Source organism: Macaca fascicularis, chromosome 4 (genome assembly GCF_037993035.2).
Source record: "Macaca fascicularis isolate 582-1 chromosome 4, T2T-MFA8v1.1".
NCBI lineage: Eukaryota > Metazoa > Chordata > Mammalia > Primates > Cercopithecidae > Macaca > Macaca fascicularis.
Genome location: NC_088378.1, coordinates 139,939,899 through 139,952,945, shown reverse-complemented (window position 1 = coordinate 139,952,945; position 13,047 = coordinate 139,939,899). Strand labels below are relative to the sequence as shown.

The 13,047-nt window shown below is 54.3% G+C and overlaps 1 protein-coding gene across 5 annotated transcripts in view; it reads right to left on the bottom strand.

The window, feature by feature from the left end:
* Window positions 1–12,960, bottom strand: part of VWA7 (von Willebrand factor A domain containing 7) — a 15,795-nt gene extending 2,835 nt beyond the window's left edge. Inside the window, exons 1-17 of one of the 5 annotated variants that reach the window (XR_012433984.1) lie at window positions 12,739–12,960; window positions 12,178–12,426; window positions 11,620–11,901; window positions 11,000–11,096; window positions 10,159–10,269; window positions 8,894–9,089; window positions 8,606–8,775; window positions 5,350–5,462; window positions 5,009–5,125; window positions 4,363–4,548; window positions 2,994–3,126; window positions 2,742–2,894; window positions 2,538–2,630; window positions 1,540–1,841; window positions 1,321–1,460; window positions 957–1,131; window positions 616–844 (exon numbers count right to left, since the gene is read on the bottom strand). Coding sequence is in view for 4 of the 5 variants with exons in the window: in XM_005553472.5 (XP_005553529.3) it covers window positions 671–844; window positions 957–1,131; window positions 1,321–1,460; window positions 1,540–1,841; window positions 2,538–2,630; window positions 2,742–2,894; window positions 2,994–3,126; window positions 4,363–4,548; window positions 5,009–5,125; window positions 5,350–5,462; window positions 8,606–8,775; window positions 8,894–9,089; window positions 10,159–10,269; window positions 11,000–11,096; window positions 11,620–11,901; window positions 12,178–12,411 (2,676 nt within the window). In the remaining variant the exon portion in view is untranslated. The other 4 variants (XM_005553472.5, XM_045390163.3, XM_074038466.1 and 1 more) reach the window with 4 other exon arrangements.
* Window positions 12,961–13,047: the final 87 nt, after the last annotated feature.

Sequence of the window (13,047 nt, the reverse complement as noted above, 5' to 3'; positions counted from 1 at the left end):
TCTATCCCAGTCTTACAGGGTTTTTTGTTTTGTTTTGTTTCTGTGATACGTCTTACTGTCGCTCAGGCTGTAGTGCAGTGGTGCGACCACAGCTCACTGCAGCCTAAACCTCCTGGGCTCAAGTGATCCTCCTGCCTCAGCCTCGCAGAGTGCTGGGATTACAGGCATGAGCCACCGCGCCCAGCCCCAGTCTTGAAGTTTTTAAGAAAGGAAAGGGATGTGCTGGAGAAAGAAAACCTTCATTGGCAGGGCGCGGTGGCTCACGCCTGTAATCCCAGCACTTTGGGAGGCCGAGGCAGTTGGATCACTTGAGGTCAGGAGTTCGAGACCAGCCTTGCCAACATAGTGAAACCCTGTCTCTACTAAAAATACAAAAAATTAGCCGGGCATGGTGGTGGGCACCTGTGATCCCAGCTACTTGGGAGGCTGAGTCAGGAGAACTGCTTGAACCTGGGAGGCGGAGGTTGCAGTGAGCCGAGATGGCACCACTGCACTCCAGCCTGGGCAACAAGAGCAAAACTCCGTCTCAAAAAAAAGAAAAAGAAAATCTTCATCCCAGCTAGGAGAGGCAAGGTCCTAAGGCCTATGTGACAAATGTGTCCCGGGTCTTCTTACCAATGGGGCAGGTTGAAAATAGTGCTGGAGACCCATCCCTCTAGAGTCTGTTGTGTCACCAGGAGGCCAGGCCTCGCAGAAGAAGCAACCCTCCAACTGTGCCCCACCAGGGGCTGCCCGCCAACCCTGCCCCAGCCCTGCCTTGAGTCACCAATGTGAAGGGGGAAAAGGCAGGGGTGGCCGTGGTGAGGGTTGGGTCAGATGAGCCGGTAGGGGTGGCGAGCTGGTCCTGCGGGGAAGAGGAAGAGAATGACAGGGTGTGCCAGAGTGTACTCAAATTAAACCTACACCACCCTCCCCCTGCCTTGCCTACCCTGTGATGGAAAGTAGCGGTGCCTCACCTGCGGGGCTGGGGCCAATACCAGGAGCCGGAGGAAAGCATGAGTCGGGGGCACTGGGCTGTCTTCTCGTCCCGCTGCAGTCACAGTCACCATCACCACGGAATCCGGGGCCGCTGAGTCTGGGACCTCCAGCCACAGGCGGCCCCAGACCGACTCATTCAGTTCCAGGTGAGCCCTGGAGAGACGATATAGGCGTCGCTAAAGCCCCTGGCTGTCCAGAGCCCAGAGTCAGGGGACGCCCGCAGGGGCACGTGAGGTGAGAGGAGGATTCTGAGAGCCAATCGGAAGGGGCCAGGGGCGGGGCTTGGGATAAGCACGGGCGAGACAAGATGCCAGAGGGAGCTGGAGGGTTCAGGGGCCTCACCTGGAGAGGTTGGAGGTGAGGGAGAAGCTGGGGTTGACAGAAGTCCTAAGGTCAAGATCCTGAGGGCCCGAGAAGCTGGCGATGCGCAGACTGAGCGGGACCTTGCTGCCCGGGGCCAAGAAACCCGAGAGCGCACTAAGCTGCAGAGAAGGGCTCGTCAGGGAAGGGGCCGCTCCAACTCTTTCCAGCCCCAGCCGCATTTTTCCCCTAGTGTCTCACCTCCAGAAGGACAGGGACTACAGTGCTAGGCTGAGGGGCAGCCCTGTGCAGGCGCCGCCCCGCTCCGTCCTGGCCAATCAGCTCCAGGGACAAGGGTCTAGGGGTGGACAGCAGCGTGGGCGGCAGCGAGGCTGCGAGGAGACCTCGCTCCGGAGGTCCCACGGGCTCCAAAGGCACCCGGCCTAGTTCGGCACCGTCTGGGACCCCTCGAAGGACGACGTGGGAGAAATGCGGCTGAGGATCCCCAGGATTCGCTTGGGAACCCAACCCTGTCACTTCTACCAGCAGCTGGGTCTGGAGACCTGGGACAGGGGCGAGGAGGGGAGAACATTGTGAGATTCGGAGACACAGGGAGAAAAGAATTAATGGCCTTCAAAATAAGGGTTCCCTCTGGGGAGTATGGATGGAAAAATAGGTTACCTTCAAGGGGTATCGATGGGGAGTATCAGGAGGGAGTTCTGGGGTGCTGGAAATGTCCTATATCCTGAACTGGGCGTATTATATGAAATCCATCAAACTGTACACTTTAGTGCACATTATGTAAATTATAACTCAATATAAAAGTTATGCATATGCATAGATGTATGTATACATATATACGTTATATATATATACACACACATATATACACACACACACACATATATATATAAAAAACTGGGGGTTTGGCCGGGCGCGGTGGCTCACGCCTGTAATCCCAGCGCTTTGGGAGGCCGAGGTGGGCGGATCACGAAGTCAAGTGATGGAGACCATCCTGGCTAACACAGCGAAACCCCATCTCTACCAAAAATACAAAACATTAGCCGGGCGTGGTGGCGGGCGCCTGTAGTCCCAGCTACTCAGGAGGCTGAGGCAGGAGAATGGCGTGAACCTGGGAGGTGGAGCTTGCAGTGAGCCAAGATCGCACCACTGCACTCCAGCCTGGGTGGCGAGCGGAAAAAAATAAATAAATAAATAACTGGGGGTTAGGTGGGTGGGGGCTCAGGGAATAGAGGTACCTGCAACTGGCTGAGTCAGGGGGTAGAGGCCAGGGTGGGGTCCGTCCTCCATGGAGATCCCAAAGTGGAAGAGGAAGTCCAGGGAGGTCTGGGCTGGGAAAGGGCAAAGGCAGTCAGAGCCCTTCCTGAAAGGAATGTGACTGATGGTGTTCTCCGAGGCCTGCAGTCTCTCCTCTCCTTTCCCAGGAACACCTCCCTCCTTACCTTGCACTCTCACCCCGGGGGTGTCCTCAGCTGTGACCTGGATCTCCCAGGTTCCTGTCTGTGGAGGGTCATGCATGGTCACCATCCAGAACTGCCCAAAGCGGTGAGTGTGACCTAGAGGACCTGTGCCTTCCTTCTGGTCCTGGGAGACCCCTGGGGTCAGGGAAGAAATGAAACACTGGCTCTCCTTGAGTACATCCCCTCGACTGTCTATTCCCCAGTCGCCATTCTTCCCTTTGCCTTCAGACGTACCTGCAGGGTTCTTGATCCAGAAGCTGCTGATGTCCCCGTGGATCCGGACTGTGATCTTCTGGAGCAGCCCATCCACGCTGAACACAAGTGGCCGCCCAGGCACCGCAAAAGGAGGGTCCAGGGGAAGAGTCACCTTGAGGGATCAGCAGGACCAGAAAATGGGGGAGAAGATGAGGTATGGGATGAAACAAAGAAGATAGGGGAGATAGGAAGAAACCATGTCATTGGGCCGGGTGTGGTGGCTCACGCTTGTAATCCCAGCACTTTGGGAGGCTGAGGCAGGCGAATCACAAGGTCAGGAGTTCGAGACCAGCCTGGCTAACATAGTGAAACTATGTCTCTACTAAAAAAAAAAAAAAAAAAAAAAAAATTAGCCAGGTGTGGTGGTGGGTGCCTATAATCTCAGCTACTTGGGAGGCTGGGGCAGGAGAATTGCTTGAACCCAGGAGGCGGAGGTTGCAGTGAGCCAAGATCGCACCATTGCACTCCAGCCCGGGTGACAGTGCAAGACTCTGTCTTAAAAAAAAAAAAAAGAAAAAAACCACGTCACACAGAGAGAAAGGGGTACAGTGAGAGAGGGGCACAGGGCCAGGGATGAAGTTATTATGGTCAGGGACAAAGTTGGAGGCAAGGGATTCAGGATGAGACAATCACATCTTGTGCCCCATTAAAAGATGATGGGCCAGGCATAGTGGCTCATGTCTGTAATCCCAGCACCTGGGAGACCAAGACAGGAGGATCACTTGAGGCCAGGGGTTCAAGACCAGCCTAGTCAATAAAGCAAGACTCTGCCTCTGCAAAATACAAGCCACCTCCCCAGAAAGACGGTAGGACTTCCTGTGGTAATGCTGAAGGCAGAATACTGGAAGCCAAGCGGGGAGGGGTTTACTGATATAAAAGGACAATACAGGCCAGGCGCAGTGCCTCGAGCCTATAATCCCAGCACTGTGGGAGGCGAAGGTGGGCGGATCACTTGAGGTCAGGAGTTCGAGACCAACCTGGCCAAAAAACTGGTGAAACCCTGGCTCTACTTAAAAAATACAAAAATTAGCCGGGCCTGGTGGTGGGTGCCTTAACTCCAGGTACTCGGGAGGCTGAGGCAGGAGAATCCCTTGAACCTGGGAGGCAGAGCTTGCAGTGAGCCAAGATCGCGCCACTGCACTCCAGCCTGGGTGACAGTGAGACTCCATCTCAAAAAAAAAGAAATGGCTAGCCATGGATCTCAGAGGGGGAGAAACTTCCTTTCCTGCCCCGTGACTGGAAGAACAACACAGCAGTGAGAGTGATTCCCCTTTCTCCTATAAAAAGAGAGGTGCAGCCTGACCACCCTTCAGTTCCTAAGTGAAGGCCCTGGCCCCCACTTGCTCACCAGGGCAGCCATGCTGTCCCCAACAATGGCTGCCACGTCTCCAATGTGCTGGTCTTTGGTGAAGATCACTTCTCCTCCTGAGGCCAGGGCCACTGCTTTGTATGGCTCAAAACGCAGAGGGGACAAGATCTCACGCCGAGCTCGGCCCTGAACCCTTGAGGTGTCTTCAGTCACCAGGAATGTTACCTGTGGCCAGAAGAGAGCTCGGTGGTTGGGGTGTCCAAGTGCCATCCACTATTATGAAGGAGAATCCCTGTGCTCAAGCTTTCTCCAGAGCTGATGGTTCGTGATAAGGTCTCTGCCTGCCTTCTGGCTGCTAGGATGGGGTCTCCCAATGACAACCCCCTGCCTTCAGTTAGTAGTTGGCCACCCCCTTGTCACAGTGGATTTTTGGCGACTAGATCCCCAGTTCTTCACATTGTTTACTGGGCAGGTTCAAATAAAAATTCTGCATTATTAAGGGTGGGGTCTCCTACGTGTATCATTAAAGGTATCAGGAAAGGTTTCGTTCATTGTCTGCTTCTCCCATGTGCCAAGGCTTGTCGGGCCACCATAGTGTGGTGCAACCCTCGTGATGAGATTGTCATCACAGGGTCTCTCTCATCCCTGGGAGGCTAACACTGGGTCTCTCACCAGCTCTGCTCACCCGGCAGCGCCGTTCCTGAGTCAGGGATTCCACCTGGTTGGTGAGAAAGGCATCCTTAGGGGAGGCATCCGTGAAGACAAAGATGTCTGAGAGTGGAGGTGTGTGCAGCAGGGCCAGCTGGCAGGGAAGACAACGACCAGTGTTAACAATGGCAGCAGGAGGGGAATGGGTAGAGCCAAGGAGGATGAAGCAGAAGGGAATATGGCCCGGTAATCCTGGAGTGAAGCTAGTGGATCTAGGTTCTGAAGGTAGCGGGGAGCCCCAGGAGGGATCTAGCTCCCCCTGGTGGCAGGGCCAGGAAATGCGGTGGGGATAAGAAGGGAAGAGCGGAGGGGCCAGACCTGCAGGGCTGACAGGCACATCTCAGGCTCGTCTCCACCCCCCAAGGCGTGGATCTCATTAAGCTGTTGCCAGAAGCTGTCAGGGTCACTGGCTGTAAAGACAGGGCCAAACCCTGGGAAGGGGAAAGGAAGTTAAGATAAGTGAGGAAAGAGCTCCCCTCATTCCTACCCAGAGCCACTTCCCCAGTTGAGGGTCCCTATGTGCTTCTGGAGTGGACAAGTAGTGAAATAACAATACTCCATTATAAGACTCATACTTGGCCAGGCGCAGTGGCTCACACCTGTAATCCTAGCACTTTGGGAACCCGAGGCAGGTGGATCATGAGGTCAAGAGATCAAGACCATCCTGGCCAAATTGGTGAAACCCTGTCTCTACTAAAAAATACAAAAGTTAGCTGGGTGTGGTGGCACGTGCCCCAGCTACTGGGGAGGCTGAGGCAGGAGAATCACTTGAACCCAGGAGGTGGAGGTTGCAGTGAGCCAAGATCGTGCCACTGCACTCCAGTCTGGCGACAGAGTGAGACTTCGTCTCAAAAAAAAAAAAAAAAAAAAAAGAGTCACACTTGTCAGGGCGGGGCGGGGCAGGGCAGGGCAGACCTAGGTGTCCCTGGTGAGAAGGTGGGCCTCCACTCCCTTAAAAAAAATGGTGGCTGGCCGGGCGCGGTGGCTCAAGCCTGTAATCCCAGCACTTTGGGAGGCCGAGACAGGCGGATCACGACATCAGGAGTTCGAGACCATCCTGGCTAACACGGTGAAACCCCGTCTCTACTAAAAAAATACAAAAAACTAGCCGGGCGAGGTGGCGGGCGCCTGTAGTCCCAGCTACTCGGGAGGCTGAGGCAGGAGAATGACGTAAAAACCCGGGAGGCGGAGCTTGCAATGAGCTGAGATCCGGCCACTGCACTCCAGCCTGAGCGACACAGCAAGACTCCGTCTCAAAAAAAAAAAAAAAAAAAAAAAAATGGTGGCATTTCCTGTAGGCCTTTATTGGGTACATGTACATATATTTAAAAAAAAAAAAAAAAAAAACCTGGTCACGCCTATAATCCCAGCACTTTGAGAGGCTGAAGTGGGAGGATCACTTGAGCCCAGGAGCTCAAAATCAGCCTGGGTAACATAGTGAGACCCCATCTCTACCAAAAAAAACACAAAAATTAGCCAGATATGGTGGTGCTTGTCTGTAGTCCCAGCTACTCATGAGGCTGAGGCAGGAGGATCACTTGAATCAAGGCTGCAGTGAGCCATGATCGTATCATTGCACTCCAGCCTGGGTGACAGAGTGAGACTCCAAAAAAAAAAAAAAAAAAAAAAAGGAAAAAACACTGGGTTTCCTCATAAGAAAAGAGACAGAATAGCACTTACCTCAGAGGCTTATTGGGAGGACTAAATGAGTTGATTTTGCAAATTTTAAGATAGTGCTTTGACACATAAGTGCTAAGTTCTTAATTATACCTTTATTTATATCTTCATCAAACATAATAATTCTCTATTATAAATAAATGCCGGCCACTGTAGGATGTATGCAGACAAATAAGACTCAAACTTAGGCAACTCTCAGCCCAGTAGGCATTTTATTTGATCATCATTTCAACTCTGGGAGTTAGGCAGGATGAGGGAGGTGTCAGGCCTCTGAGCCCAAGCTAAGCCATCATATCCCCTGTGACCTGCACTTATACATCCAGGTAGCCTGAAGCAACTGAAGATCCACAAAAGAAGTGAAAATAGCCTTAACTGACGTCATTCCACCATTGTGATTTGTTCCTGCCCCACCCTAACCGATACATAACTGATACTGACCCACTTTATGGATGATGAAATCCAGGCAAAGAAAGTTTACATGACCAGCCTAAAGGGACACAGTCAGACTCAAGCCAGAGAGTCTAACTTCCAGTCAATGGGAAAGGAATACAATGTAGCTAGCTATCTCAGAGGCTTCCCAGAAGCCTGGCCCCACCAACTCCATCTTCATCCCCATCTCTGTCTATAGGAAATGGAGAGAATTGAAAATGGCGGCCGGGCGCGGTGGCTCACGCCTGTAATCCCAGCACTTTGGGAGGCCAAAGCAGGCAGATTACGAGGTCAGGAGATTGAGACCATCCTGGCTAAGACAGTGAAACCCCGTCTGTACTAAAAATACAAAAATTAGCCGGGCAAGGTGGCGGGCGCCTGTAGTCCCAGCTACTCGGGAGGCTGAGGCAGGAGAATGGCTGGAACCCAGGAGGCGGAGCTTGTAGTGAGCCCAGATCTCGCACTGCACTCCAGCCTGGGCGACAGAGCAAGACTCCGTCTCAAAAAAAAAAAAAAAAAAAAAAGAAAAAGAAAAAAAAGAAAATGGCTTATTAGCATGAAAGGCTAAGAAAGCAGAGGCCACGTGCCAAAGTATGAATCATGCATTAAACTAATGGAAAGTGCTGTCATTTTAGAAACAGCGGGAGACAAGGCTGCTAGTTATCTTTTTTTGTTTTTGTTTTTGTTTTTTTGTTTTTTTTTAGAGACAGGGCCTCACGGCGTCACCCAGGCCACCCTGGAGTGCAGTAGTGCCATCACGGCTCACTGCACCCTCAATGTCCTGGGCTCAAGTGATCCTCCTGCCTCCGCTTCCCAAGTAGCTGGGACTATAGGCATGCGCCACCACTCCCACACATAATTTTTATTAATTTTTTTGTGGAGACCTGAATCTCTGTGTCGCCCAGGTTGGTCTTGAACTTCTGGGTTCAAACGATCTTCCCACCTCTGCCTCCCAAAGTGCTGGGATTACAGTTGTGAGCCACCCCACCCAGGTTGCTGCTAATTTTCTGTATGCACACCATAGAGGCTCACTCAGGACTACTACAGGAAGTGCCACCACGAGCCCACTTCCTCACCACAGGCCTTTATCCCTTACCTTTTTTTCTTTTCTTTCTTTTTTTTTTTTTCTGAGACGGAGTTTTTTGCTCTTGTTGCCCAGGCTGGAGTGCAAAGTTGCGATCTCGGTTCACCGCAACCTCCGCCTCCCGGGTTCAAGCGATTCTCCTGCCTCAGCCTCCCGAGTAGCTGGGATTACAGGCATGCACCACTACGCCCGGCTAATTTTGTATTTTTAGTAGAGACGGGGTTTCTCCATGTTGGTCAGGCTGGTCTCAAACTCCCAACCTCAGGTGATCCACCTGCCTCAGCCTCCCAAAGTGCTGGGATTACAGGCGTGAGCCACCATGCCCAGTCTATCCCTTACCTTGAATTTTCCTCCCCTCTACTGTCCTAGCCAGACCACACTTACCTGGGTCATGAAAAGGCACCAGGACATAGTGGATAGGCTCCATGGGGCTGCCCCTCCGCTGCTCCACAATGTGGCGAGCCTGGATTTTGGCAGCGTTGATCTCCTCACCCATGCTGCCCGTGGTGTCCAGGACAAAGCTCAGGCTGGAGGCTGGGGTGATGTCCAGCAGCCTGGGGAGCAAGCCAGAGACACAGTGAAGGGTCTGCACGTTTGTCTCCAGTGTCTAGTTTCTCAGTTCCCACAGGAATGCCTACCCATGAGGGGGTCCATCCCTAGGAGGCCACTCACCTGGAGAAATCCCTGTCTCCCAGGCGGCTTCGCAGAAGGCCGAAGGCCTGGATGGAGGCTAGAAGGGCCAGTTTTGCAGCCTGGAGGTGCAGCATGTGGTGAGGGGAGAAGCCAGGGGATGTGCTGTCCTTGTTGATGCCTCCCCTCGGTGGCTGGGAGCTGCTCAGGTCAAAATGGCCCCCGTGGCTACATTTCCCTGGGTTGGGGAAAGGGATCTGGAGAGTGGAGGTCAAAAACCCACTGCCTCCTAAGAAAATGAGGCCCTTTCAGACCTGGCCTGACCCTCTCACCCCTCAGCAAGGGTTCAGCAAGAAATGATGATGGGGGTGGGCGCAGTGGCTCACGCCTGAAATCCTAGCACTTTGGGAGGTTGAGGCAGGCAGATCATCTGAGATCAGGAGCTCGAGACCAGCCTGGCCAACATGGTGAAACTCTGTCTCTACTAAAACTATAAAAATTAGACAAGTGTGGTGGCGCATGCTTGTAATCCCAGCTACTTAGGAGACTGAGGAAGGAGAATAGCTTGATCCCAAGAGGTGGAGGTTGCAGTGAACCGAACCGAGATCGTGCCACTGCACTCCAGCCTGGGCGGCAGAGCGAGACTCAGTCTCAAATAAATAAATAAATAAATGATGACTGGACAAGGTGGCTCACACCAGTAATCCCAGCACTTTGGGAGGCCAAGGCGGGCAGATCACCTGAAGTCAGGAGTTTGAGACCAGCCTGGCAAACATGATGAAACCCCGTCTCTACTAAAAATACAAAATTAGCCAGGCGTGGTGACTCATGCCTGTAATCCCAGCTACTCGGGAGGCTGAGGCAGGAGAATCACTTCAACCCGGGAGGCGGAGGTTGCGGTGAGCCGAGATCGCGCCACTGCACTCCAGCCTGGGCAACAAGAGCAAAACTCTGTCTCAAAAAAAAAAAAAAAAAAGGATGATGCTTTGTGGAGGGAAATTCTGGAGTAAATCTTAGGGCGCCATAGTCAATCAGCACAGCACATGGTGGATCCCCTGATCCCTCCAGCCAGTCCCCCAAAGCTGCCTATGACAAGGGAGAAATCCTATCAGTGGAGGAAGAAGTTGCTCCCCTACCTCAACCCCACCACAGCCTCCTCAGGGGACTTTCCTCCACCCACCCTGTTCCCAGCATCCTCTCCTCCTAGGAGGAGATGCCATAGCAAAGGCATACGGGCCTACAGGACAGAGATCCTGTAAGGGAGTGACTTTCTCCCCTTACTTCTGGGGAACTTTCTTGTCTGGTACCTGGAGGTTTCGGGGGATGAGTTCCAAAGTAGCCAGAGGTGAGGAGTGTGAAGCCCAGCCAATTCCCAGGGCAGCTCAACGCCTCGCAATCAGAGCAGGTAGGATCAGCCACTGGGAAGAGAGGGCAGGACTAGAACCCAAGATTCTGCCACCCCCAGCCTTTATCCCCACACACCCTAACCTCTTCACCTTTTCCTCCCAGCTGGGATGAAGTGAAAGCCCAGAAGTTCCCTAGCAAGGCTTTCTGAACTAAAACCTAGGATCATGGGCCCACAGTGAGCCTGAATGTTTGAAACTGGGGCCGTGCTAGAAAACACAGCACAGGCTGGGCGCGGTGGCTCACGCCTGTAATCCTAGCACTTTAGAAGGTAGAGGCGGGCAGATTGCTTGAGTCTAGGAGTTTGAGACCAGCCTGTGCCACATAGTGAGACCTCATCTCTAAAAAATAAATACATAAATAAATAATAAGAAAAAAACCCAAACAGTACATGTAGGGACCAATCCTATGGGGACTGCACCCTCTGTGAGTTGTGGACAGGAGGCAGCTTCCAGGCGAGAGGATGAGGCAGCTGTGGGAGAAGGCCCCGTGTGAGTCAGTGCGGGGAAGAAGCCACACTTAAGACGGGACTGAGTTCTGGAGACCTGGTCCTAGCTGTTTTTCCCTGTGTGACGTTGGGGAAGCTGCTTAACCGAGCCAGGCATTGCTTGGACTGGGGGACTTCAGTCCTTGTGGAGATTAAGTAACATCACACCCTCTGGGACCTCAGAATGTGACACAGTGGCTGGGTGGACTGAGGTAGCCCTGTGGACTCCCGCCTCACCGCCAGGGTCACAGCCGTACCTTGTGCCAGGTTCTGGAGCTCCTGTCTTGGCCAGAGGAGGTGAGGGTGTGGCTGCTGCTCACCCAGCTCCACCCAGTTGCTATGACTGTAGAAATCCTGGTCCAGAGGACAGGAGAAGGGGAATGAGGCACTAGTCTGACCTTTCTCACCATCCCCAGCATTAATATGCCACTCCTTTGAGTTCCCCACCTGGAAAGTCCCCTCCTACTCCCACTACTCCCACCAGACACCCCAAGTCCCCTCCACCGCCCCCTCTCCATGCTCAGAGCAGAGCTTTGCCCGGGTGGAAACTGTCCCAGCATCTCTTCCCAGCTCAGAGTCTAACCCAAGGCCTCTCTGGGCCTGCAGGGTCCTGCAGCATGTGCTGCTCCCTCAGCTCTCTGACCTCACAGCCTTCCTCTCTCACCCTCACTTCCCTCCAGCCACAGTGCCCTCCTTGCTGTTCCTACAGGAAGCACTGCCAGCTTGGAGGTGGGGAACTGGGACACAACCTCGGGGCACCACGTGCCAGTGCCCACCCCTTCCAGAGTGGAGAAGGCATGATCAAGAAGGCACCATAGGATGCTCTCTATCCCGGACATGAAGACCCCTCTGACCATCAACCCAACCCTGTTCTCACCTGCAGGGCATGAAGTGCAGCCCCGAGGCGCTGGCGAGCCAGGGTGTGGTCAAGGGCTCTGGTTGCCACCAGGGTCTCCCGCAGAGCCCCTACCAGTTGCGCGCGTCCCTGATCCAGTCGCTCAGCATCAAAGTGCAGGTCGGGGTCATTCCTGGAAGTCGGCAGGAAGTCCTGGGCCGCATTGGCACGAGACACCTCACCTAAGGCTGCTCGGAACCGCCGAGAAGGAGAACCAGGTCCAAAGTAGGCGGCAAAGAGGTCATCGGCAAGGAGTGTTCGACCCTGGGGAGAATAGCGGAGGACGGGGCTCCAGGGAGGCCCTTTGGATTGACTGTTGCCCACCTTATCTCAGCAACTGACACTCAAGGCTGGGTATGAGGGTCCTGAGCCCCACAAAGGAGGGGGACTCCTAATTTCAGGACCAAGACTACTGGGGATTGTTGCTGCAGGGATGGGGCCATGGGTGTCTCTTCTCTTGGCAACCAGAGCCCTCACGGAGTAGAGGCCCCAGGAATTGGGGACTCTGGCAGGGGTGTGACAGGACCCTGGGATGCTCACCAGGAAGTCCTCAAGACGAAGAGGGGGGCGGCCTGGGGGTGGCCGCTCCAGGAAGAGCTGCAGGGTGACGTTGAGTGCTGCCTCCTCAGTTAGGTCTTGGTGGGTGATGGAGCCAGGGGCAGCCAGCAGGCTCCAGATGTTGGGGAAGAAGGCAGATGTGGGGGGCAGCAGCAGCTGCAGCAGAAGCAACACTGAGGGGCCCGGGTGGGACTGGGGCACTTCCGTGGGGAGCATGGCTGAGACATGGACCTGGGAGACAGAAGGCTCTCAAGGGAGGAGGAAGCAGCTGCAATTCCAGGGCAGGCCAGCTCTGCGGGTCTCCATGGGCACCTGCTTTACCTCAAAAGTCGCGTCTGCTGCAGCCTGGCTTCCCCGCCCTCTCTGTCACCCAGACAACCTGAGGGCCTCATCTGACCATTAGGGACATACACAGCTGCCAGGAGAGGGGTCCAGGGTTCCTCCCCCAGGCCCCCCTCCCCAGTCCCTGGCTGAGTTCCCAGCCCTGCTGCAGAAACACTCCCCATGCACAGGAAGCCTGAGTCCTCTCAGGCCCTCCCCTACCTGGTTGCTGGGTCTCCTAGGAAGGGCTGGCCCGGGCACGACGTCACAGGGCACTTAGGTCAGAGTTATAATTAACCGAGGCCCAGTAGAGGGGGAGGAAGGCCCCCACAGGGTGGGGGAGGGCAGGCAACCCCCCTGGCCCTTTTGCTCATGCCTGCCCAAGGCCACAGGCAGCAGCCCATGGCAGGGCGGGCCTCCCTTGGCCGCAGTGCGGAGGTGAATGAAAGCTGGGGAGGAGGAAGGGAGTGAGCAGCGTGACTCAGGCCTGGCACAGTGCCAGGGACAGACCCAGACAGACCCGCCCCTCTG